The sequence below is a fragment of the Emys orbicularis genome, chromosome 8, assembly GCF_028017835.1.
Source record: "Emys orbicularis isolate rEmyOrb1 chromosome 8, rEmyOrb1.hap1, whole genome shotgun sequence".
NCBI lineage: Eukaryota > Metazoa > Chordata > Testudines > Emydidae > Emys > Emys orbicularis.
Window position 1 is genome coordinate 30,746,738 of NC_088690.1, and position 27,511 is coordinate 30,774,248.

At 41.3% G+C, this 27,511-nt stretch overlaps 1 protein-coding gene across 1 annotated transcript in view; it reads left to right on the plus strand.

Annotated features, from left to right (window-relative positions):
- Window positions 1–23,147, plus strand: part of LOC135882430 (calcium-activated chloride channel regulator 1-like) — a 39,253-nt gene extending 16,106 nt beyond the window's left edge. Inside the window, exons 7-15 of the mRNA XM_065409334.1 lie at window positions 1,133–1,357; window positions 2,382–2,559; window positions 4,021–4,127; window positions 7,981–8,211; window positions 8,756–9,026; window positions 10,775–10,939; window positions 12,318–12,554; window positions 14,212–14,511; window positions 23,053–23,147. Coding sequence (XP_065265406.1) covers window positions 1,133–1,357; window positions 2,382–2,559; window positions 4,021–4,127; window positions 7,981–8,211; window positions 8,756–9,026; window positions 10,775–10,939; window positions 12,318–12,554; window positions 14,212–14,511; window positions 23,053–23,147 — 1,809 coding nt within the window. The remainder of the gene's footprint in view (window positions 1–1,132; window positions 1,358–2,381; window positions 2,560–4,020; window positions 4,128–7,980; window positions 8,212–8,755; window positions 9,027–10,774; window positions 10,940–12,317; window positions 12,555–14,211; window positions 14,512–23,052) is intronic.
- Window positions 23,148–27,511: the final 4,364 nt, after the last annotated feature.

Here is a 27,511-nt window from a genome sequence, read left to right on the forward strand (position 1 = left end):
GCTGCCATGACCCAGTGCCTTACATTCCGTGACCCAGTATTGGGTTGCGACCCGCAGTTTGAAAACCACTGCCCTATATTGCTGTGCCAACAGATCATCTTCCTGACATGCCACACCAATACAATTCCATTCCTGGAACTGATCTTCAGCAAAGATTGACAATTTGCCCAAATTATCTAGTGAAGTTATGACAGGATGTATGTCTATCATACATGACATATGCTATGAAATCACCCAACTGGGAACTGAGAGGCACAGGATGTAAATGCACCAATCTTTTCCCTCTAGAGATAATACTTCAGATTCTGGATCACAAGTGAAAGTGGTACTCTCTAATGATTATCTGTCCCCATCACACAACCAAATCTTTTGACACAGCTGGCATTCCTTCCTCTGGAGAGGTTTCAGATTGGAATAGCAGATGTGGAGGTACAGTGAAAGAACAGTCTGGGAAAGCGTATATAGATTAATATTATGAGTATTTTACTCTCTTTAGTATCAAATTCACCCCAAAGCCATTAAAAGGCAAACAAGTAGTTAACTAAGATCTGCACCTAGATTTCCAGAGATAAAAAGATAGAAATGGGCCCAACCCCTAATCTTAAAAAGATCAAGAATGACGACAGCTGGTTTGACGACGTTCTCTCATGAAAATTAACAAATTTTCAAAGTGCCAGTAATATGTAAAATACAGGGGCTATCCTAATGCATAGGTAGGTTGATTAGGTAAAGTGGCTGAAGATTCAGAACTGTGAACAAATTATGTGACACAGAATCTTATTTGTGAGCATGAGATCACATTATTAGAATGCTGTTTGGCTCACACTGTTATATATCTCCTGGCAGTTTCAGTATGCAGATACATTTTCATGATAGCCAGACATGGCACACATCTCCACTAGTCTGGAAAGAATATGGCTGGGGGTAACGTGAGGTAGTCTGAAGTACTCAGATATTGGAAATGTTAAACAACTACCCATACACTCCCTCCAAATCTCTCATCTACTCTATGGCAGGTACATTTCCATTTTTTGGTACAAAATGAACATTAGTAATTGCTGTATTCTTGCTTTTTGCTGTCTCTCCTGTAAAGCCTTGACTGTTCTAAGTATATCCCTTTCTTCACCTGCAGAATAACCGCATTAAACGTCTCAAACAAGCTGCAGAGATATTCCTGCTACAGATTATTGAAACGGGTTCCTGGGTTGGAATTGTCACATTCCATTCTACAGCACAAATTGAAACTTATCTACAACAAATAATCAATGAGAATGTACGCCAGGATCTTGCCAAATACCTGCCTATATCAGCTGGTGGAGGAACTAACATCTGCGCAGGAGTACGCAAAGGATTTGAGGTGAAGGAGAACATTGGGGAGAATGTGTCCTGGAATGCAGTGACGCTGAAATGGAATTAGGGATCATGGTGGATATCCAGTTGTACATGAGCTCTGAGTACAGTGATATAGCTAAGAGAGCTAATGTGATCCTTGGATGTATAAGGAAGAGAATAATGAGTAGAAGTAGGGAGGTGATTTCACCTCTGTGTACAGCAGTACTGAGACCATTACTGGAATCCAGGGATTGGTTCTGGTGTCCACACTTCAGGGAGGATGTTGGGGAAACTGGAAGGGGTTCAGAATAGAGCTACAAGAATTATTCAAGGTTTGGAAAATGTGCTTTAGAGTGAGAGACTTAGGAAGCTCAATCTATTTGGTTCAATAGAAGCAGGTGCAGGGCCTAAGAAATTAACAAGGCCCTGTGATGTTTATACTACAAAAAAATTAAGATTGCATTGACACAAACTTACAAGAATGCTTTGCAGGAATCTCAAGGCATCTTGCAGAAGATCAAAATCATATAAAGTCTTATAAAAATTGCATATTTTATTTATTTTAACATTGGTTTAAGCATGGTTTCATTCTGAAATGTGATTATGTAAAAATGGCACCATGATAGGCTGTGATTTCTCAAGCCACTACCCAGAACAGAACTGCGTTCATGGTAGCTTTCCATAGCCTTAAGGGACATGTTCAAGCTTCTGGAAGATGCCCTGTGCATATGCTGTCATTGGCAGCAGGACCTGGAGTGGGGGCACATGTTGCAACTTCTTGGAAGAGATGTAAGGAATATGCTACCCTTAGACACCTCTCCCCTGAACCATCCTGCTCTGTACAGGCAGGATAATTCAGACACCTTCAATTCAGCCATTGCCACATAACACAGCCTCCACCGCTCGCACAATTCACACTTGTAAGGAAAGGATTTTGCCTTACACTTGCACACGTATACATCAAGAAAAATTGTGCTACCTGTGCTAGGGCAGCTAACATTTACAATAAAGTCCTATTGCTAATACCTGAAATTTTCTTATCAATGTAGGTGATTAAACAAAAGTACTCTAATCTCTATGGTTCTGAAATTGTACTGCTGACAGATGGAGAGGATGGGGGTATGAGCAGTTGCCTTACGGAGGTGAAAAACAGTGGATCGATCATTCACACCATTGCCTTGGGACCAAATGCTGCTCCAGAACTAGAACAATTTTCAAATATGACGGGCGAGTAACTTTCTAAACTAACCCTGCTTTTGGCTTGCATACTTGAAGCAAGAAATGTAAAACTAGAGTGGTTTACAGCTTGCAATATGAAAAGAAAGTAAACTTAGTCACCTAATTCCAGTCAGATTTACAGAATGTTTATTTTCACCTGAATAAACACAATAATATTGGGAGCAATTGTTATCTTTATCTGTCCTTGCTTTAAAAAAATTGTAACCTGGTAACACTCTGCTAAATAGCGAGGTTTGATAATTATATTACTGCAGGATGTTTCTCTAAACAGAAATATAAGCTCAGTGTTGAAATGATTAACATTTTATTTCTGATATTTACATGGCAATGGTGTGTAAACTTATTAATGTCCTAAATAGTTAAATAATAACCCTCTCACAATTAGTCACAGCTGGAGGGCTCTAGCTGAGGAGTCAGTCAGCTCTGCTTTGAGTTGGAGCTGCACTGTTCCTTTGAACTTCAGCCATTTTAAGGAAAGCCAGATGGGTGCTGGGTGATGCTGCAGTACCCGGCACCTACCAATGGGAATTCCATGTGTTGATTTAGACTGTAACTTTACTCCGAATAGTGACTATGTATAAATTACACCTTCTTAGTCAACAAAGATGCTCTTTTTGTGTATTCAGAGTCACATCTGCTTGCTTCAGGGACTTAAATAAGATTGTACTGCTTTTTACTCTTGTTAGCATTGTACAGCCAACATGGCTGTGGGAGAACAAACTGAATTCAGTTCTGGTTTGTGTACTATAACAGAATAGCTCACTAAGTTCTGATCACAGAATCTGATCACACTGACACAGAGTGCTAGTGACTGATGTGTGAGCCAGAAAGAGCCCAGCTGGTCTTTCAAGGCCCAGTCTCAGTGGGCAGGACTCACTGTTTGAAACAAATGCCAGATTTCCAAAAACACTGAGCAGCAGAAATTCCCATTGGAGTTATGGGTGCTCAGCACATATGAAAGTGGCCCAAACATTATACTGGTAAACGAAGCAGATTTGATCTGAGTAATTGAGAAGCAATAATCATGGAATGCTACAATGTTATTTTTACAGAGGTGTCTTTCAAAACGGAATTACAGTTTACAGGTAGTGCATAGCTCAAAGTCCAGACTTACCAAGAACAGCCTGTAAGTGAATCAGCACAGTGTGCTGGATGAAGTGCTAGATGTGATCAAGCGAGGTGGAGTTAAAACGTGAACAGATGGTAGCATTTCCCAGGTCAGACTAGCTTTTTGCAGGAACTCCTTTAGGTGTTTGTATTAACTGATTTCCCCAACACCAGTGGTTCCCCTCCTCTCCCATGAACAAAGGATAGTAAAGGAACAAGATTTAATTTATCAAATTAACACCGTGCTTTATAGCAACAGCCAAACTAGAATAAGGCACATAAGAAAAACCTACTGTTTTACAGTAAATGACTATTCTGATTATTTTAACCATCACGTTTCAGGAGGCTTAAGGTTTTATGCCACAGATACAGTCGACTCCAATGGCCTTATTGATGCATTCAGTGGAATTTCATCAGGAAGTGGAAATATTTCTGAACAGTCTATTCAGGTCTGAGTTTCAATTTTTTTTCACATTATTAATCAGTTACTGCTCTATAGTAGTAATTTTAGTAGTCAGTAATCATAACTATTGAACTGCCAGTGGCTGATCTTAAAATTGAAGTATAAAGTGATATTTGGAAATGGCCGTGGGAATTTTTGCGGTCTGTTATATTAGCAATGAAATGAAATAGCCAGTGAAACAAAGAAAATTAAAAATTTTCACAATTAGCTATTGAAAAGGGACTTGTAGAGGTAGGCAGAAATACCACAGAACGTTCAGCCATTCCTGTATGGAATGCTGTAAACAAGTCATCTTGTCTTCCAGAGCATCTTACTTAATACCATTATCAATAAAGAGGAAAATACCCTGATTGCTTCTCTTCTAAACAATAGATAACATTTTGATTCCCAGCTTTCCTGACACTATCTCAACTGAGCAATGATTTCTTCAAAATAATTGAGGCTAGTAGTACTGAGTTTTCCCCTCCTCCTATTTCTATCACAGCTCTTGGGTTGTGCTATCTATAACTTAACAACTCATCCCTCACTTTGTTAAATCTCTACTATGGACCCAGTTTTGCACTTTATCTGAATCATGCACAACAACTAACATAGCGTTGTCCATGGACTACTTAGCTTCTCTACAAATGTATACAGGTCTTGTTAAAAACATAAGAATAGCCATACTGGGTCAGACCAATGATGCATCTAGCCCAGTATCCTGTCTTCCAAGAGTGGCCGGCACCAGATGCTTCAGAGGGAATGAATAGTGTGACAGGTTGGATCACAGAAACCCCCTTGGGAACTGTCAACTGATGTGCCAAGACTACTTCTGCCCCTGCTTTCCTGCCCTGGTAGCTTAGAACTCCAGCACCCCGTCTTGCTGAGCCAGACACACCCGTCCGCTCCAATACAGACCCAGGGTCTGAACCACGACCCCTAACAGCTGTAGGTTTAACCTGAAAGCAGCTTACAGAAGTGTCCCTGTCTTTAACACTCAGATGCCCAACTCCCAATGGGGTCTAAAACCCAAATAAATCCGTTTTACCCTATATAAAGCTTATACAGGGTAAACTCATAAATTGTTTGCCCTCTAACACTGATAGAGAGATATGCACAGCTGTTTGCCCCCCAGGTATTAATACATACTCTGGGTTAATTAATAAGTAAAAAGTGATTATATTACATACAGAAAGTAGGATTTAAGTGGTTTCAAGTAGTAACAGACAGAACAAAGTGAATTACCAAGTAAAATAAAATAGAACACACAAGTCTATGTCTAAGAAACTGAATACAAATAAAACCTCACCAGTTCCAGTAAGCTTCCTTTTACAGACTAGTCTCCTGCTAGTCTGGGTCCAGCAATCACTCACACCCCCTGTAGGTATTGTCCTTTGTTCCAGTTTCTTTTGGGGTATCCTTGGGGGTGGAGAGGCTATCCCTTTAGCCAGCTGAAGACAAAATGGAGGGGTCTCCCAGGGGTTTAAGTAGACTTTCTCTTGTGGGTGGAGACTCCCTCCTCTCTCCTATGCAAAGTCCAGCTCCAAGATGGAGTTTTGGAGTCACATGGGCAAGTCACATGTCCATGCATGACTCAGTTTTTACCAGCCAAGCCACATTCCTGGGAAAGCTTAGATGTGGATTGGCATCTTCAAGTTCATTGTTGGCTTAAGTGGTTCTTTATTGGGCATTTAATTTGCACATTCCTTTCTCAATAGAAATCAAGCAAGTATACAGCCAATATTCCTAACTTCAAGTATAAAAATGATTCATGCATACAAATAGGAGGAATTTATTCAGTAGATCATAACCTTTACATAGATATGTTACATGGCATATGTAGCATAAAACATATTCTAGTTATGTCATATATACATTCATAAATGTAACCCTTCTGCCCATCAGACTTGGCAGCAACAAGGGCCGGGTTCAGTATCTAGGGGTTCGGTTTCACTAACACAATGCAAAACCGGCTCGAGCCCCCACCCAGTGACCTGGGACAATTATATGCCACGCCCCGGGGCACCTCTAAGAAGCAATACTTCCCCTCTCGCAAGCACGGAGTCTCAGTGTAGCAAAAGCCTTTTAATAAAGGAGGGAAACAATGCGGCATTATGTTGGGGAAACACCACAAACAGGATTCATAACACAAACCATGAGCAAAAGACCCACCCCCCAAGTAAGTTTGGCAGTGTCCTTCTCCCCTCAGGGTCTTAAGTCCAACAACCCAACAGTCACCCCACCCCCAGTTTCTGACCTTGGTCAGTGCAGCCCCCAGAGTTCAGAAGTTCCTCTGCAGAGTTTACCTCCCAGCCTGGGTGGAAGAGGGGGGAGGTATGGGGGCATCTTACATGCTCCGCTGCTTGGGTTGACGGCCGTTTGCCATGCCTCTCCGTGGGGTTCTGCTGTAGTCTTCACCGCCAGCTGCATCTCTCTGCCAGTCACCCTCTTATCCGCTCTGCTCTGCTCGCCACGCCTCTCCGCTATCCGCTGCTCTCCACTAGCCGTCCTGCTAGCCGCTCACCAACTTGTCTTCAGGCCCCTCCCCTTCTTATTACAGCTCTCAGTGATCTCAGCTCTTTAGTGACTTCAGCTCTCAGTGATTTTAGCTGGTCATAGGGGAGCCTTGGTGCTAGTGCACCACTAGCTCAAAGCAGATCTAACGCTTAGACCTTGGTATCAGTGATTTCAGCTCTGTAGCATGTAAAAGACTCCTAATGGAGTCAAAATTAGCTCTGTTGTTGCACAGTGGAGAGAGGAGGTGACATGTTCACAGACCATCTGGAGATAGTTGAAATCCTGAATTATTAGGTTTTCTGTTTTAGTAGCTCCACTGTCACATCAGGAGAAAGAAAACAAAATGTTTCTTTATTTTCTGGGATAGTAATATCAGCTATTAAAAGAGAATTTATCACACTTTCTAAGCATTTATACCAATCTCATTACTATAGTACAATCTGAGCACCTGACTCTCAAATGTCCACCCAGGTGATCTCTGAAATTGCCTTCCAGTATCTAATCTCCAATTTTTATCCTAAACAGAAAGATATTTTATTAAAAGGTACTTTTCTATCTTTAGTTTTTGTAATCCGTAAAACAGGAGTGAGCAAATCTACTTGCAGCCTGGTAGGCCAGTGGGCCGCTATAAAACTTATATTGGTAGCTCATCTGTAAATTCTGGTGGCTCACATGTGCAATACCAATGTTGGTAAAGGACATCCTGTTTCGCTCCTTTCTGTGTGTCTCCCTGTTGTTTATGTTATGTCTGTTTGTGTCTCTCATTACTTCTCTGATGTCCCTACCTGTGGTTGTATGGCTCTCTTTGTGCTGTCTTTCTGGAAGCAGGCTGACAGCTGCAGAGGAAATGTAGCACTAATCTCCTGCACAGAAGTGATTTGATAGCTAGGTGGATAGACCACAAAGAGCAGTGGAAGGAGACCCTTGCTTACTATATTTTCACATTCTCAAGCAACTGTACTCTGGAACTGGGCATTACCAAAAATGTGCTCAGGGATTCATTATTCCACTCTCTTTAATCGCTAGCCCAAGTGACCCTCGCCCTCCTGCTAGTTCTCCATGTGTGGAGGCACAGTGGCAGGAGGCTTCTACCTCCTTTGCACAACCCTGAGCTCTGCACAAAACAGCAGAGACCTACTCAGGGTGGTGCCAGCATTAATCCTCCTCTGTCCCATCTTCCAGCAGTGGGCCAGTTGTCCACCAGCCAGTCAAGATGCCCTCTGCATATGCAAAATATTGATTTGTTCGGCCCTTTAAGAGGAAAATGAACCTCTTTGAAATTACTGGTATTTTAAGTGTTTATCTGCTAACTAGCCATAAAACATATTTTATTTGTCTAATAGCTTGAAAGTACAGCTCAGAGTGTTGCAGTCAAGCAGTGGATGAATGGTACAGTGACTGTAGATAGCACTGTGGGAAATGACACCTTCTTTGTAGTTACATGGGATCGAAGCACATCTCCACCAGACATTTTACTGAGGGACCCCAAAGGAAAAGAATATAGAACGTCAAACTTCACAGTTAGTGATCTAAACCTCCGAACAGCTCGACTGAATATAGCAGGCACTGCAGAGGTAAAGACTAAACTCTTTTATTATCCAAACATGTTAACATTTTCATAATCTAAAATGCCCCTTCTCTTTTTAGAAGTTATAAATATATATTCCTAATGAACCAATTTTATCCATGGTGTAACTCCACTGACTTCCAATGGTTGTCTAACTGTCATTTGTGCTCCTCCTAATTTTTTATTATGCACTATACACATCCCAAGTATACAAGACTCCCAGACAAAACACTAAATTCGGGTTGAGTGTGCATATCAATAATATACGGGTTCCAGTCCTTCCAAGAATGTGATAATTTTCAAACATCCACCACTAAAACTGAGCAAATTCAGACATAAGGTTAAATTGAAAAGAAACCAAACATTTGAGAGCACAAAGAATCCTGAGTAAGGTACCCAGATTACCTTAGCTGTGGTCCCCTAATTGCCCTTTGTGCCCTGGAAAATCTCCCCTGAACTAAGATAATAATTAACTAAGGGAAACACAAAGCTGCCTTTAGACTAATGGAGTCTTATATTATATTTTTATACTCCATATATTTGATTTGCAGGTGGGGGATTGGTATTATTGGATTCAAAATAAGCACACAGATTCTCAAGTCATATCCATGATAGTAACCTCTCGAGCCGCATCTTTGGCTGTGCCTCCAGTGACTGTGAAAGCCCTCATGAATAAGGATACAAACAACTTCCCTAATCCAATGGTGATTTATGCAGAAGTTAGTCAAGGATTTTTGCCTGTTCTTGGTGCAACCGTGATGGCCACTGTTGAACCACAGACTGGATCTGCAGTGGAGCTCAAACTCCTTGATGATGGTTCAGGTAATCTTATTACAGGTTTCTGTACCAGGGATTTGGAGGTTGGAGTACTGGTTGGAGTACTTGACTTCCTGCCCCCTGCTTCTGTGGTTGAGGTGCCTCAGTCTTTAAGGCAGGAGTTTAGGGAGACCCGGGCCCTCCCACTCCAATGGATCCCAGCCCAGGGCCCTGTGTAAGTCAATCCCTGAGTAGGGGACCTCTCAGCACAGAGTCTATGTCCACAGCCCTGGGCTACTTCCCACTGCTGTCCCTTCAGTTTGGGGTATGACTCCTAGAGTCCAAGTTCCTGTGGTGGCTTGTCTCTAGTAGTGCCCCCTTGTGGACCCTGGGCGGCATCCTGCTGAGGTTGCAGATTCCTCCATATGAGGCAGTAGTAAGTTTAGCAGGGTCAGAACCCCCACAAGGTGTCTGAGCTTTGTTCCCCTGGGCTCCTCTTAGGCCCCGTGCTCCTAGACCTCTTTCTCCAGCTCCTTTGGCCAGGAAGACAGTATTTGGTTCCTGGTGGCTGCCTCTGCTCGCAGCCTAGTGACCCTTTCCTCAGGTAGGGAGGCAGCGAGCTCCTGTCTCTTCACTAGTCAGCCTCAAACTGAGGCAGGCTCCCTCCTTTTCTCTCCCTTCCAGGCCTGACATTGGCTGCAGGTATAACAGGGCGGGGCTAGCTGGGCCCAAAGGCTCTCTTTAACCCCTTCCATGTGGTTTCTCTTCTTCACCACAGTTTCCTTACATTTTGTCTAGAAATTTGTACAATCCCCATTTTGTGGTATGCGTTTTAGAATCGGTCTCTGCATGTTACTTCCAAGCTTATCAGTAAGGGTTCCGTCATGCCTATGCCATAAGTGAGGGGAAACTGTGACTCTGGTCTCCCCACTGCTTCAGGATGGGAATAAACTGCACTGGGTCTAAAGTGGTGCAGCACATGTGCCCTAACATGCTGGCATACCTACACTGTTGGGTGTGTTAGGAAGGAGGAGAGAGAAACTGCACCAAGCAGGAGGGTGTGTAGTGGCTGTGCAGAGTCTTCTTCCTCTCCTGTGCGGTTACCCCGATGCAAATAGCCAGCACAGGGACAGAAGGGGGTCTTGTGGGCCTGATTCAGCCGTACTCACTGTTTGAACTTGTGTATATTTTACAGAGGGGATGCAGGAGGCACAACAAGAGAGTGAGAGTCTGTTTCTAAAGCTTGTCACATGCTATATACTATAGGCAGTACAGCTATGTTAAAAACATCTCCTTCAAAAGGATTAATTACATAGATTATTATTCTCCTTTTTTAAATCTACTGTGCCTACAGAGGTGATGTGATCATTCTCCAACTTCTCTGTTCTCTGAACCACGTAGTACAGACTGCAGGCTCTCTCCTCCCCACAACCCTACATTCCACCATTGCTTCAATCTCAAAGAGTTTTAGTCTGCACATCACCAAGAAGGGCTCCACAGGCCACGGAGAACTACAGAGAATTACTAAGTAATTTAGAACTAGTAAGCTAGTGGTTATTATTTAAAATAACAGTAAATACACAGCTACATGTTTTAATGCTACATTGTTATCTCCTGTTAAATATGTAATGAGCTCATGTCACCACAATGGGATCAATCCTGTTTTCACCTAGGTCCATCTCAAAACTCTTATTGATTTCAGTAGAAGCAGGAGTAGGCCTGATGTATGTTTATGAACTGAACAGCAAGAAAAGATCTTTCGTAACAAAAGGTACTTTGTTTGGATGATTAATTATTAACATTTGTATGTCAAGGTGCTGATATTACCAAGAATGATGGAGTCTATTCAAAGTACTTTACATCTTTCAGAGGAAATGGTAGATACAACTTAAAAGTGCGTGTCCAAGGGAAAGATAAGACTGTCAGACTTCGCCGCAGGCAGAGTCGAGCCTTGTATGTTCCAGGCTACATAGAAAATGGTAAGGAACATTCATGAAGTAGAAAACACTTTGTGTGAGTGTGTGTGTAACTTAGTATATTTTTCCTCTTTCCCTTATTTTTGCATTTCTGTTTTGACTAAAAGCCCCAGGGAAATTAAGTGCAAAAAATACAGTTAATTCATCATTCAAATATAGCTTTATTCTGAAGTGACTTTGTAAAAATAGTATTGTCGAATTCTACACTGTTGTGTCTCAATCGCTCCAGAACAAATTTGTGCTAGTTAGAGGTTAGCAACACAGCTGTTCTAACTCCCAGCCCTGCAGACGCTGAGGTTCTGAATATCAAGTTGTGTTCTTTCTGGTTTGTGCATTGTCTGCATAATCTGCAGGCCAAATGCCATGCTCACGTACATCTATACAACACTATGGTCAAGAGTGGGATTGTACAGATGTAACTGGGACGTACTTTGAAGAGAATAGTTGAACAGTTGGCTCTGCAGATGGAACTTGGTTAACAACTCTGGGGAAAAATAGTAACTTACTTTTCGTCATTTAATCTGATTCTGGGTAGACAGAGTGGCAGCTCTACTGAGTAAGAAGCACTCTCTAAACTTGAGATATAAGGCACCCAAAAAACTCAGGAAGTTCCAACAATTAAGATTTGCACCTCAGTGGTCACTTGGCTACATCGCACAATGTAGTATTTCCTATTCCTGTTTTCCTTGTTAAATATAAACCTTAATGTTGTTTTACCAGTACCAAAAAGACCCAGACAAATTGTGCAACATGACTGGAAAAAATATGGTGATAGAAAACTTAAGTTTTGGAATTTCTTTACTTTTGACTGCCTGATTTCTCAACCTTAAAGGTGGATTAATGTTAGTTTTTGCATTTCATATCCTCTCTCTCTTTCTTGCACACACAGACACGGACACACAGAGAGACAATTTTCTGTATTTCTAGAAGCTTAGAATATATTGAATTTTAAGTCTACATAAAAACGTGTCCAACTTTAACCCAGAAAAGCAAGGAAATGCCTACGAGGTTGTAATTCTTCCGCTGCCTGCAATACCGAGGAAGAGTGGGGTGGAAGCTACCTTATCACAACCACTTCCCACTGACACCTGCTCAATACCTTAAATACCCTAACTGATAATAGGCACTCTTGCTACTTTCAACTACCCTTGAAATCTGGTTTGCTTTTAGGGTCTGCCTTAGTTTTGTGCAAGGATGCAGGTCTTGAAATTCACTTTGTTTTCTGTCTGAGCCTCACTAATTTTTGCACTATGTTTGAATAAGCTAAAGAAAAAAATAGATTAAAGCGAGAAGGAATGCTAGATAAAAAGAAAGTGTGCTATGATTTAGAGTTTTGTAATGGTCAAATATTATGAGCAATTTTTTATCTTTTTTGGGACAGGTGAAATTAAAATGAATGCACCGAGACCTGAACCTAGTGATGATGAAATTCAAGCAAAGCTAGGGAGTTTCAATAGAGTTGCCTCAGGAGGTTCTTTTGTAATGGAAAATGTTCCTTCAGGAGGAACTACTGATGTGTTCCCACCCTGTAAAATTATTGACCTGGAGGCTCAGTATGAAGAAGATAAAATTCACTTGTCTTGGACAGCTCCTGGGAATGACTTTGATGTGGGACAAGGTAAGTTGGAAGTTTTGTTTTAGTCAGCTGGAAGTGATACATTATTGTCAGTTATCTGAAATTACATACAATGAGCCAGCCAAGCAGAGGACAAAAGTTATGTCTTTCCCATCTGCAAAAATGTGACCATCACTATGGCCTGGCCTCCGCTAGATTTTTCTCTCTAAAATTTCCTAGTGTAGATCAGGCCTTGGCGTAACCAGTAAATTACCTGGTCAATATGATATTAACGTTAGTTCCCCTTAATCCTTCAAAAATGTTTGAGAAACATGAAATATTCCCAAAGCCTGACACTTTTACAGCAGAAATGCAAAACTTTTATACCAACCAGCCAATGCTAGCTTAAAAAGGCAAACAAATTAAATCAAAAATATACTCACCTGTGACTCTTCCAAGGCTTAGCCCCTGTCTACACTGCAACTATACATAAGTCAGGGGACACAGTTACACCATGGACCGTCCAAGGCTTTAATCCATTTATGGGGACACACCTCCTCTATAATACACATTTTAAGTATGTTGTAGCCAGGTCCCATGACTCAATTGTGTTACAGTGTGTACAAGCCAGAGAGGGGTTAAGATAGAAGTCCTACAGTCACACAGAGAGCAGCCTCAGATTAAAATCTTTACATATGCCTACAGCTCTTGTCAACCAGCTCACCGGAGAATAAACCAACAACTCCATTAAATCCCCAAAGCACTGGTCTAGGTTCTGCTATGTGGCTACTTTGCACTACTCCTCCTGGTCATAACAACCGTATAGCTAGAGTAGCCAGCAATGAGAGAATAACCTAAGTTAGGAGGATCCTCTGATGGTGTAGAGCTGGAATAGCACTCTTTTGCTACCCCATCCCCCAGCTCTGCAGGGATAGAAAAGAAGATGCGGGACAGGAGGTAGAACTCAACTCAAACAAAGACCTGGAAAACCCACTAGCAGAACAGAACCAAACAGCCTTGAAATGACAACTGTGGAAGCCAGGCACATTTGCAACAACATCCCTAATACTCTAACTATGCTGGCAAATGGAGCAGGCATTTTCCTATCTCTCAGTCTATGCTTTTAGAGAGGGAATGCTGACCAGGATGCAGGGACATATCCCTGTACTGCTGTGTTTTTTAAATGTACTGTTTGATCTTATACTTGACCTGGATACTCACCAAAGACAATTGAAGGGACTTGTATAAATGGGTATGGGAGGGATGGGGGAAGCTGGTGGGGAGGAATGGATGTGGGGCAGTTTAGTGGCAGTTTTCTGCACTGCCATGTGGAAGACTCATCTTGAATTCTTGGGTTTGGTCTCCTGCTGCTCAGCCTAGCAGGAGCTAAGGGTGCTGATAATATAATGCACTTAGTGCTCATTAAGGGAGGGAATGACCCACATCAGTTAACAGTAGACTATTGACCCAATTAAACTGTGAAACACACAAGTTCTAACAGGAATCCTGCCCAGAGCTCTTCAGAGAAAGGATGGGAGTCAATTAAGCAGGCCCATCAATAGTGAGGGTGGGGGAAAATGGTAGGGATGGTAATGGAGTATCATTGGAGTTCTGATAAAGATACAAAACTGTTCTACAAATCCTGTACTATGCTTGCAGTTACAGATAATATAATAGGTATTACTAACACACTCTTACTTGTATGCCTCGCTTTTTCCAGCTGACAGATACATAATAAAAATGAGTGAAAGTCTTCTGGACCTGAGAAACACCTTTGAGGATGCTACTTCCGTGAATACTTCCAGTCTGGTACCTAAACCTGCTGGCACCAAAGAATCATTTCAGTTTAAATCAGAAAATGTCACAATAGAAAATGGCACCATAATCTACTTTGCAATACGTGCCATTGATAATGCCTCCCTGACCTCAGAAGTGTCTAATATAGCACAAATAGCTTTGTTTATCCCTCCAAAGGAATCCTCGCCTGATAGTACTCCTAATGATGATGTTATCAATGAAGGTATTAATATTTTAACAATAGTGTTAATAGTAGCTGGGTCTATAATAGCTGTATCAATAGCTGTAAGTATGATTGTTTGCATTTTACACAAGAAAAATAGAAGGGGAGGCCCTGAGCTCAGAATGTAATAAAACTAATTGTAAGATGAAAGTTCAGTAGGAATCTATCTTGATTTGTTCTGTTTGTGATTTTTAAAATACATAAGGGGAGACTTAAATAATTTTGTAATACATTTGAAAATTAAGTGAATTGACTTTAAAATAGATGTACATTTATGTGTATTTCTGTTCTTCTTTAAATTACTTTATGCTATGTTACAGTACATGTACATAAACTAAATACTGAATTTAAAAGCATGTACTCAGTAGAGTAAGACACGAATATAAATGACAATCTAGATGTAGAATTTAATTCTAATCTTGCAAGAATTTTGCAACATTATTGTGCTTTATTTTTTAAAAAGTAGCAAAAACTATGTCTTTCTATTTTTGTTTTCCAGTTGCTTAGCTGTCAGGAAAGGTGAGATTTAATAAGAAATTAGATCTGTAATCTGTCATTTTCATACATACTTTCACATCCTTTCAGTTATGTTCAGTGAGTAGGAAACAAAGTATATACTTCTGATGGCCCTGCAAATGCTTAAGTACATGCACAACTCTACTTATGGGAGGAGAGTTATGCGGGTGTTTAATTATTATCACGATCAGGGCCATACAGTATCCACAAATGAGCATATGGAAAACACTTTTTTCCTGATATAATCACCAATCACACGTGCAACATTTCAACTCTAAACTATTAACGAAAGAACAAAAGCAAAATAGTAGAAGAGAAGACAATACATGCCAAATTAGCAGGAATGCCACCTATCACAGCATATGATAGAAGCAACTGCATGTGGCATCAAGGAGGAAAAGCTATTCAGCAGATGGCTTTTCACTCATCTTTCCTATATCCTGCAAGCCCAACTTGCAACATCATGCTGTGTGATGTGACCCTCCAAAAATGGGAAAGGATCATCCATTCTATGGGTAATGAAAACATCCATATTTATATTCGATGGAGTGAAATTATTTTATAAGGGACATAAACCCTCATGCTTCAGATCATCAGCTTATCACTAATGGGGGCTAGGGAGGAACTTTTCCATGGGTTAATTATTCCATAATTGTCCATGTGACACACCATTTTCCTTTTTGTTCACCACTTTTACAAAATTATGATAAATCTTGTACAAACTATGCTTTCTGAGGTATCATCTGAAAACTCATAATTTGCTGATCATTATTGTTCTGGTAAAATATGTGGCAACATTTTATGTAAAGTCATAAGATTCTGTGTATGATGTTACTAAGGGATATTCCAAGTCTGGGAAAGCAGCCCAGACCAGTTCCTCAGAGACAAAAGGCAAACTGAAGCCTCAGCCAAGTGTCAACACAATCAAATGGACTATCAATGGGGTAAGTGGCCATTCTTTGGCAGGAAGAAGGGTGTGAGTAAGAACTTTACATCTTGGAAATGGAGCAGTTGGGGGTTCCCATGTAAACAGACCGGCTTCACCTGAATCCCAGCCTAAGATGATTCTCAAAGAGGAGGAAAAGATATAAAAATGTGGAACAGAGGCCCTAAAATCACCTCTCTCCCCTCATCTCTACTCATGGCATCAACAACATTTGAAAGATGAAAGAAGCATCATTGAACTGGGGGGAGGAGTCCTGGCTGAAGGAATCCAACCAGACTGCTGTAAGCATATAGTGAGAGAGACCTTTTGCTTTAAATTTACTTAGTTTGTTAACTTAGATATTAGTTTACGTTTTACCTTTTATTTCTTTGTAACCAGTTCTGACTTTTCTGCCTCATTACTTGTAATCACTTAAAATCTATCTTTCTGTAGTTAATAAACTTGTTTTATCTAAACCAGTGTATGTCTGGATTGAAGTGGTTGAGAGACTTAATTTGAGATAGCAGGGTTTGTGCATATCATTTTCAATTTATGAAATGATGGGCTTTCTATAAGCTTGTACAGTACAGAAGGAAAGAGCTGGGCAGTACAAGATGCAAATTTCTGGGGACAAGTGTTGGACTGGGAATTTACTGGTGTCACTCTGCAATACAGTTCAGGAGTGGCTGGCTAGAAGCATGCATATAATTCAGCTGGGAGTGATTTTGCATTCTAGAGGCTGTGTATAAATAGACCAGGAGTGGTTGTTCTCAAAGCGAAGCAGTGTAAAAGGCACCCCAATTGGAGAGTTGAGGAGACACCACTACTCAGCCCTCCAGATTATACCTTGGGGAATGTCACAGTCCAGTATGGGGTTTCTTGCTGCTTCCACTGAAGTATACTTAGTGATATAGATGTATTGGCGAACATGGGTATGCCTACACTTAGATTTTGTATAAGTTAATTAACTGACAGTTCAAGGTAGTTACCACGTTTGGACTATGCCTGGAACAAACATTTGGGGAATGTCCAGGTTAACTTTTACAAACATATTAACTGCAAATCACTCTTGAAAACAAGCCCTGTCTGAGAGAGTCATCTGGGTGTTTGATTGGTTAGTGCAATTTCTATATTTCCCAGATGTTTTTTTTTTATGCCATGAAATGAAATTCAGAAATTGAATTTCTCTTAGTTGCTTTTCTACATGTAAAGGCAATATGACTCCCCAGTTTTGTTTTTCTGGTGCATGTTGGTGGTTTTCTTCATGTCTTTTGGGTATAGGTGAATGGGACACAAGAGGGTAATTAGTAGAGTGTAATAAACAGAAGGCTTGAAGGTGCAGTGTATTATGCATAAAGACCAGTAAAACAGAACAAATCATGGGAATTGTGGATTGTGTTTTATTTTTTATTTGTCAATTAATATCTACCCTAATGAGAAATGTTCCATGAACATGTGATTTCTCATCTGATGACCTGCCCAATCATATATATCTGAGCTGTTTCCTGATAGAAAAATTGGCCTGGGAGCCTAGGAGTGTTTGACTTGGTGATTAAACTGTCATCACTATCTGGAGATCTGTGATTGGGGCTGGTCCTTCATTCCTGACAATGCAAAAGCTAGGAGCGCTATACAGAGAAAATGCCCTCAACCTAGGGAGGGAGCACCTCGTAGCACTCTGCAACAATCTCTCTGGTGGATTTGAGAGCAGCCCTGATGGTCTCTGGAGAGAGCCTGAACCACTCCTCTATGTCTGAAAGAATAGTCATCACATTCTGGAGAAAAGCGAGGAAGGTCTCTTGTGGGGAGTTATAAAGAGAAAAATTACAGTCACAAAGCAGCATTCACAGGCATTAACCTCCTCAAGTGGCTAGGGTTGACAACCCTCCAGGAGAGTCCTGGAGTCTCCAGAAATTAAAGATTATGTAATGAGAGGAAACCTCCAGGAATGCATCCAACCAAAATTAGCAACCCTACAAGTGGCCCTAGTTTTACCTTCTTTCCACCCAGGGCCGGCTCCAGGCACCAGTTCAGCAAGCAGGTGCTTGGGGCGGCCAAGGGGAAGGGGCGGCACGTCGGGCTCTTCGGCAATTCGGCGGCAGGTCCCTCGGTCCCTCTCAGAGGGATGAACCTGCCGCCAAATTGCCGCTGAAGAAGAAAGTGGCGCGGTGGAGCTGCCGCCGATCGCGATCGTGGCTTTTTTTTTTTTTTTTTCCGCCGCTTGGGGCGGCAAAAACCCTGGAGCCGGCCCTGTTTCCACCTATTCAGTAGCGCTTCATTTTGCCTGCTCATCCTACCTCTAAACTGGAGGGTACTACCAGCTCATCATTCTCACAAGTGTTTATATTTCTACTCCTCAGAAGTTATATTGGTAGGAACTACATCACAGAGTCAGAGTAATCAGTGGTGAAATTGTTCCTGTTAATATTTCCTAGAGTAACAATAAAACATAGCAGTCCTCAGATGTACTGTGTCCATGGAATAAGTGGGTCTATAAATATTGTTCCACGGACATCCCTGTTCTAGTTCTCCAGTTAAGAGCTGTCTAGCAGTTTAATGCTTTGGTTACACTGACATCTAGTGGATTTTCAAAATACACACACAAAAATTCTTCCAGTTATGTTTCCAAAATCACATTATATTTACCCAATAGACCAAAACAGCTCCTTCAAGGATGCTCTGATCTCTCATATAAATACTTTTTAGTGGGACAGTCAAAAATGATAGATCCAAGTTTTCTTTCACCAATTTTGACTGGCTCTTATTTTTCTTCTCATTTATATTGCACAAGTGCTTTGAGGACCCAACTGCAAATGGGACTTCATTGCTGTGGCTGCTGTTCACACACATTGTAATTGACAATCTTGGCTCAAAGAGCTTGGCTGATGTACTCCTGGAGGTTTCATCAGATGACATAATCTTTAATTAAAGCTTAATTAATCTTCAATTCCTGGAAACTCCAGGACAACCCTGGAAGGTTGGCAACCCCAACTTCACCTCCAACACATCTCTAGGGGAGGCATCAATAATTTGGCTGCTTATGTTTCCTGAGTACAATAGGAGAGGTTAACAGTGGACCTGATCCATTGATCCACTGACTTCAATGAGCTTTGGCTCAGGCTCAGTGTTGGCAGTACTGTCCATTCCAAAGGACATGTGGGCTGGGAACATGACTACCCACCAGGACTGACACCCCCTGTTAGCAGTGGTTAGCTAGAAGGGCAGCCCATGGTGGAGTGAAAGATACACATTTTGTATAGAAGTAGAAAGTGCTCCTAAGCATGCTTGTGCACACTCTTGTAATAATATTAATTAATTAATATTTAGCTCTTGTATAATGCATTTCATCAGTAGATCTCAAAGCACTTTACAAAGGAGGTGTGATGGGGTGTAGCAGGAACTTGGAGGACCCCTGCTGGAGGCCTCACAGTCCTACCAGACCCTGCCACAGGAAAGGGAACAGTAGAGCTGTGTCCTCCAAGCTGTCTAGAGAGGCTGTAGGGAGCAGCCAATCATAATCCATCAGGCTCATATAAAAATGAGCTGCTGAACAGAGCAGATCAGTTGTTGGCTAGAACCAGAGGAGCAAGGATGGTGCTTCTAAATGGCTGCAGGGCTGGACAGCTCAATGCTGGCTAGAGACAGAAAAGCAAGGAAGGTACTGGGGCTGAGAAGGATACGGTCCAGGGAAACATAGTCTGTAGGTAAAGGGAAGCAGCAGGCTGATGCTAGATATAGGGTTCCCCTCCCCCCAGCCACTATGGAAGTAGCTTAAGCTCTGAGCAAGGGAGAGCAAGCCCAGAGAAGGAGCTAAAGTCCTGGAAGAGGTTCAGTAATTGTTGAACTTTGTTACCCCTGGAAGGGGTGGAACAGAACAGTAAAGAGGGACTGAGCTGGGGCAACCAGTGGAGAATCTCCAGGGAAGAAGCCCTGGGGGCACTGCTCCATATCAGAGCAAGGACAATATTTGAGCAAGCCCAGAAGTGGCTGAGAGAGTTTGAAAGCTAGCCCAGGAGGGGCTATAACTGGGATACTGTGACAGGACCTGTTGGACAGACTGAGAACTGAACCCAGGGACAGGACTGCAGGCCAACACCAAAAAGGTACTGTGATAGGTCCTATGAGACTAGAATTGAGTCCAGGGACTACTCTTGCTGCTTGTTCAGTTTTTGTATTTTTCTCAGTGGAGACAATGGAAACAGAGTAGTCAGTTTTTAATTAAATTTATTTTCAGATTTTCATGCACAGCAATTCTCAAACTCTGGTCCCTGGACCACTGCTATTCTGCAGAGTGCTGGCTGGCAGTCTGTGAATTGGCAGCTGGTCACATGGGGCTGGCACTTCTCTCATCTCTATCTGCTAAACTACATTGAAAGAAAATACAAATACATAAATACTTTCTCAGTGTGACTCTTACATGTAAGCAATTGCTGTAGTTGCCACAGGGATGTTATGTGATCATGGATGGGGAGGGGAGGCAGAAATGACAGGAGCTGTGGTCCACATTATAAAGAATGTGAGAACCCCTGCATTAGTACAATGCTGGGGTTACAAACACTGCAGAACATTTTGTTTTTTAAATCATTTTCCATTGAAATTAAACTGAATCTAATGGTCTTAGCTTTTGTAAAAGCCTTGAGTCTCATGGCCTCCTGCTCTTCAGTTCATGCCCCTACTTCTCACACAGTCAGGGGCTGGAGTCAGAAGAAGGGCTGCTTATATTTATAAACATTTAAGTTATTTAAAAAATCCTTATACTATAAATATTGATAACTATTATTCAATGAATGTTGCTTTTTATGTGCCAGATCCAACAGGCATTGAAGTTAATGGAAGGAATCTGGAAGCACGCCCGCTGACTTTAATGGGTATTGGATGGTGACCTGTATACCTAAAACCAACTCTTTATATATCTTTACATCTATCATGCTCCCCTCAAAACTAAAAGGCATCTCTCCTCAGCAAGATCCATAAAACAAATTTTGAGTTTATCAGCCAAGCAATTCTGGATGTCGAAAAGAAGTGAATGTTGGGGAAGTTTTCAAAATACCATAGCTTTAAAATGCTTTAACTAATTTATCTTTTTTTATCAAACTTCCCAGAAAAACTCTGTCCTGGAATGAGAGAAGGAACACAAAATTTCAGGAAGATCAATTACTTCTCAGAGAAGTTAGGTATTGGGGCAGGATGAGATAACTTGAATACTGAACTGATAATGAGGGGCTAGCTTCAATCTGTAGCGATTTCTATCCAGATATCTCAGTTACTTTCAGCCCCCATTTTATCTAAGTGTTTAAAGCTCAGTCTTTCAAACACTGGCACACAAAATTTGCTATTAAATCCATAGGTAGAGATATAAGTGGTCTGGTCTGTGGATGCAACGAGCAACCCCAACTCCCATTTAATCAATGGCAGCTATGGGGTCTCAACCCCTGAAAGAAGGATCACTTTTATCTAGGTGCTCAAGTTTGAGAACTTGGCCTAACTGACTTTCAGAAAGTCTCAGGGTGACAGCACTAGGAATAGAAACCTGCTCCTCTCACTCTCCGTACACTGTAGTCTCTACAGGAGCATGTGCCTCCTCTGAGGTTTGAAAGACAATCATGAACCAATGACACATTACGTTACTAAAAATACTTTCAACAAACTGGAGCTAAATCAACAGTAGAAAAAGGGTTTGAAAGAAGCATTCAATCAGCAAAGATATATAAACTTGCTACAATAAAAGGTAAAGAATGGTAAATTGCATTCAAGCAGAGCAAGTACTTACATACACAGTAGCTTTCACGTCTTGTCTTGACTAATAACTGTTTTGCACAATGGCAACTTTGTAAAGGTTTTTTTTGGGTGTGTGTGGTTGTTTTCCCCTCCCCTTCCTAGAATCCCACTATTGAAAGGACATAACAAGACTGAGTTGATTGTTTCGGTTATTTTCCTCTTCCAGGAATTTGCTTCCTGTCCTAATGCACTAGATTGACCGTAGGCAAAGGGAAGGCAAAACAGTTTTACCAAGCGTAGCCAGTAATTACTGCTGCTGTGGGTGGGTAAGCACCTTAAGTGCAATATGTTTACAAAGTTATGTTTCAACTAAAAAAATTAATTTCTTGTTAATGCAACATCACATCCTATAAAGACCAACACCAAACTAATCTGTATGAACAAGTTGGCTGCCGACACGGCCACCTTCCTGAGCCTAGGTTGACCAGATAGCAAGTATGAAAAATTGGGATGGGGGATAATAGTTGCCTATATAAGACAAAGCCCCAAATAACAGGACTATCCCTATAAAATCGTGACATCTGGTCACTCTACCGGAGACATGCAGTGCAGGTGCCTGCAGTGGGGGCAAGCTGAGACTAGCCACCACTGCACAGGCTGTGGGTCAGGCCTGGGCTGTGCCTGTGGTGGTGGCGGTGGAGGCCACGGCCTGGTGCAGGGCAGCCGCTGTTGGGCCTGGTGGCTGGGCATTGGTCCGCGCTCGGTGGCTACTCACAGCCCGGCTCCTGAACTGGGCCCTAAACTGGTCCCCGCATCCCGGGGCTGCCGTTGGCAGAGGCAGGGGTGGCTGGGGGAGTGGTGGCAGTGGGGTGATTTTTTTTTTTGCTTATATTGTGCATTTTACTTCAATTGTTAAACATGTAGGACAAAATGGCTGAATGTTACACATCACCAAGAGCAAAAATTTACCAGGCCTCATATAGTCTTGTTGAAGTAGAAGTAAATTTACACCTGTAAAACATGGCCCTGTTTTATACAGTACATACCAGATCTACTATGAAACTTCCCTGCCATGTACTTAAAATATGATTTTACAGCTGCTTTGATAGCTGTGATGTTATGATCCTGTGGCCCAGCCTCATCAACTGTGGCCCAGGCAGATTGGTAACGAAAATCTGTCACACATTCTCTTGGTCATTTTATAAATAGCATGGGCAAAATTATTCTCTGATTTTGTACAGCACCAAAGTCAATGGAGTTGCATGAGATATAAGTCAGAGCAGAATCTGCCCTTGTCGTTGCCTTTGAGTTTCCTTCTAACAATGAAGAACTAACTAATGCAGTAATTTCTTTCTGCTAATTCTGTTGTTTTTTATGTCTAGGGTTAGACATTATCAGGAATGACGGTGCCTATTCCCGGTACATCTATTCTTTCTCTGAAAATGGCAGATACAACTTGAAAGTACCTGTTCAATGAGCTAACAAGACTGTCAGACCACACCCCACACAGTGCCATGGAGTCATTCTATGTATATACTCGGTTACATAGAAAATGGTAAGATGGAGTAATGCGGGCTGAGGCATGTAAAACAAAACTCCATTGTGGATACACTGGAATAAATAACTGCATCACATTCTCTCAAACACTGTTAAAGGACATTAGAGCATTGACATCCTTGCTAAGAGATCTTCATAAGTATAAGGATCTGCCCAGCTGGATGATATTAGTTTTGGATGCTTTTCAGAAATTGTTTTAACTAAATTCTGCCCTTTCTACACAGGAGCAAAAATGGGGTAGTTAAATTAGTGTTTAATTTAGGTTTTATACCATTATTTCCTAGAACACTGCTTTTGTGATGTGGCTGGGACCTTAGAAGGAATAAATCCACATGGATTTATATTTTGCCTGTGAAAAAAGCAGATGTTGGAAGTTCTCCTGTCTCTACATGTGTAATGTGCCAATGGCACTGCAGAATCATAATCAATCATCTTACATTCAGAATTGTTACAAAGGTTTAGCAAATGTCAAACACGTATCATTTTATACTAAGTCCCAAGTACTTCATATGGGAAGCAAGTCTAAGCAGAAAAACAATAGAAGACAGTTGGCAGTTTTTCATAGAGACATTATTAAGGGCACAAGAGTAAACTATCCCACTGCATAGTAAAGATAGGAAGTAAGGCAAGAGATCACCCTGGCTTTACCAGATCTTCAATGATCTAAAAATCAAAAAAGAGTTGTACAAAAAGGGGAAACTAGGTCAATTTACAAAGGATGAATATAAATAAATAACACAGGTATGTAGGGACAAAATTAGAAAAGTCAAGGCACAAAATGAGATCAAACTATCTAGAGACATAAAGGGCAACAAGAAAACATTCTACAAATACATTAGAAGCAAGAAGAAGACCAAGGACAGGGTAGGCCTGTTACTCAATGCAGGGGGGGAAATAATAACGGAAGATGTGGAAATGGCAGAGGTGCTTAATGATTTCTTTGTTTTGGTTTTCACCAAGAAGATTGGTGGTGATTGGACGTCTAACGTAGTGAATGCCAGTGAAAATGAGGTAGGATCAGAAGAGTCTAAAATAGGGAAAGAACAAGTTAAAAATTACTTGGACAAATTAGATGTCTTCAAGTCACCAGGGCCTGATGAAATGCATCTTAGAATACTCAAGAAGCTGACTGAGGAGATATCTGAGCCATTAGCGATTATCTTTGAGAAGTCATGGAAGATGGGAGAGATTCCAGAAGACTAGAAAAGGGCAAATATAGTGCCCATCTATAAAAAGGGAAATAAAGACAACCCAGGGAATTACAGACCAGTCAGCTTAACTTCTGTACTTCGAGAGCAAATAATTAAGCAATCAATTTGCAAACATCTAGAAAATAATAAGGAGATAAGTAACAGTCAGCATGGATTTGTCAAAAACAAATCATATCAAACCAACCTGATAGCTTTCTTTGACAGGGTAACAAGCCTTATGGATGGGGGAAAGCAGTAGACATGGTATATCTTGACTTTAGTAAAGCTTTTGATATGGTCTTGCATGATCTTCTCATAAAGAAACTAGGAAAATAGAACGTAGATGGAGCTACTATAAGGTGGATGCAAAACTGGTTGGAAAACCGTTCCCAGAGAGTAGTAGTTAGTGGTTCACAGTCATGCTGGCAGGGCATAATGAGTAGGGTCCTGCAGGGATCAGTTCTGGGTCTGGTTCTGTTCAATATCTTCATCAATGATTTAGATCAGTGGTTCCCAAACTTGTTCCACCGCTTCTGCAGGGAAAGCCCCTGGTGGGCCAGGCCGGTTTGTGTACCTGCCGCGTCTGCAGGTTCGGCCGATCGCGGCTCCCACTGGCCGCGGTTCGCTGCTCCAGGCCAATGGGAGGTGCAGAAGCGGCGGAACAAGTTTGGGAACCACTGATTTAGATAATGCCATACAGAGTAAACTTATAAAGTTTGTGGACGATACCAAGCTGGGAGGGGTTGCAAGTGCATTGGAGGATAGGATTAAAATTCAAAATGATCTGGACAGAGTGGAGAAATGGTCTGAAGTAAATAGGATGAAATTCAATAAGGACAAATGCAAAGTACTCCACTTAGGAAGGAACAATGAGTTGCACACATACAAAATGGGAAATGACTGCCTAGGAAGGAGTACTGCTGAAAGGGATCTGGGGGTAATAATGGACCACAAGCTAAATATGAGGCAACAGTATAATGCTGTTGCAAAAAAAGCAAACATCATTCTGAGATGTATTAGCAGGAGTGTTGTAAGCAAGACATGAGAAGTAATTCTTCTGCTGTACTCTGCGCTGAATAGGCCTCAACTGGAGTATTGTGTCCAGTTCTAGGTGCCACATTTCAGGAAAGATATGGACAAATTGGGGAAAGTCCAGAGAAGAGCGACAAAAATGATTAAAGGTCTAGATAACATGACCTATGAGGGAAGACTAAAAAAATTGGGTTTGGTTAGTCTGGAAAAGAGAAGACTGAGGGGGGACATGATCAGTTTTCAAGTACATAAAAGGTTGTTACAAGGAGGAGGAAGAAAAATTGTTTTTCTTAAACTCTGAGGATAGGACAAGAAGCAATGGGCTTAAATTGCAGCAAGGGAGGTTTAGATTGGACATTAGGAAAAACTTCCTAACTCTCAGGGTGGTTAAGCACTGGAATAAATTGTCCAGGGAGGTGGTGGAATCTTCATCATTGGAGCTTTTTAAGAGCAGGTTAGACAAACAACTGTCAGGGATGGTCTAGATAATACTTAGTCCTGCCATGAGTGCAGGGGACTGGACTAGATGACCTCTTGGGGTCCCTTCCAGTTCTATGATTAACTTCAATGGGGCCAGGATTTAACTCCTGGTTTTGGGGTGATTTTAGACTGATTAGGCCAATGGATTTTAAAAGAATTGCAAAAGTGGTGCTTGCAACTGTGATGGGAGGCCTTATCTTCATAATATTGTCATATTGCTTTCTGAGCAGCCACAGAAGGGAGCCATGTGGTCTCCAAATGTGAAGGGAGAGAGTGGAGTGAAGAGTGAAAGCCTTTGACTCAACAATTTTACTTAAATTTTTACTTCTTCATTCTAGGCTGAATTGAGTGAAGTTGGTAGGGCTGCAAGGCTTTCGATGAGGACAGAATTAGCCCATTCCGGCTATTAAATTCAATATCATGAATCTTTGTCTTCAATGAGATTTCAAGTTCACAAGTGCTTCCTCAAGTCTCCCTCAAGTTAGCAGAGCAAGTGTTCTGTTATGGGATCTGTCCAGCATGCAACCTTCACTGTTCAGATGGTTGAACTGGGTAACTGGAATAGGCGCTCACTTGTGCTGCTAACAATTTGACTGCTTCTAAAGGAACAGATCAACAGTTTTAATTACAGGGTTAAATACATGCTGTATAATCTGACATATTTCCATTTTCAGCTGTAAGTTTCTAAATAAGAACAAGTGAAAGTCCTCTGGACAACTTTGATAATGCTATACCAGTGCTATACCTGCACTCTGACACCTCAGCATGCTGGGTACAAGGAAATATTTGTATTTAGAGAAGAAGCTTTGCAACAGAAAATATAACTATAAACTATGTGGCTGTATGGGCCATTGTTAAAGCCTCCCTGCACTCTGAAATATCTAATATAGCCCAAGCTGTGAAGTTTGTTCCCCCAGTGGATTATCTCACTGCTAATATTGAGTATGGTGTTTCAATAATAGTGTTGATAGGATTTGGGCTGTTAACAGCTTATTACAAGTGCAAACATATGTGCTTTAAATAAAAAGAAGAAAGTGATAATCACAGAAACTGCAACAAAGCTACTATGACTTAAGATGAAACTTTGGATGATGTGTACTTATTTTTCTAGTATTTGTTTAGATACTTTCAAGAAATATGCAAAAATTTCATTAGCACAGAAAATGAATATATAAAAAATTATTGGAAAGCCATAATGCAGATCTGTAGAAACCATGGTGATTTAGTAGCAGTATCATACTGCATGTACACTGCATGCTTGAATGGCCAGGTCAAATTAAAACTACATTGTATGTACTGCATATATGCACCCTAACTCATGCCACTTGATTACATATTCCATATATATTATGATGAAAAAGCTGTAATTAAATTGAATGAGATAAGGTCTTAAATCTGTATGCAAAAGAAGATGTACAGTGAGGTTTCCTGGAGCTGCCTATATGGTGAATGTCTTTATAATTCAGCTCTTATGGATGTCATGGCATCCGGAGGGAACAGCAAGCTAACAGTTGGTTTAGAAGTGCACCCATTTGGAGGATGTGCTGAGGCACGAATGAACTTCATGCCGGTCCTCACCTCA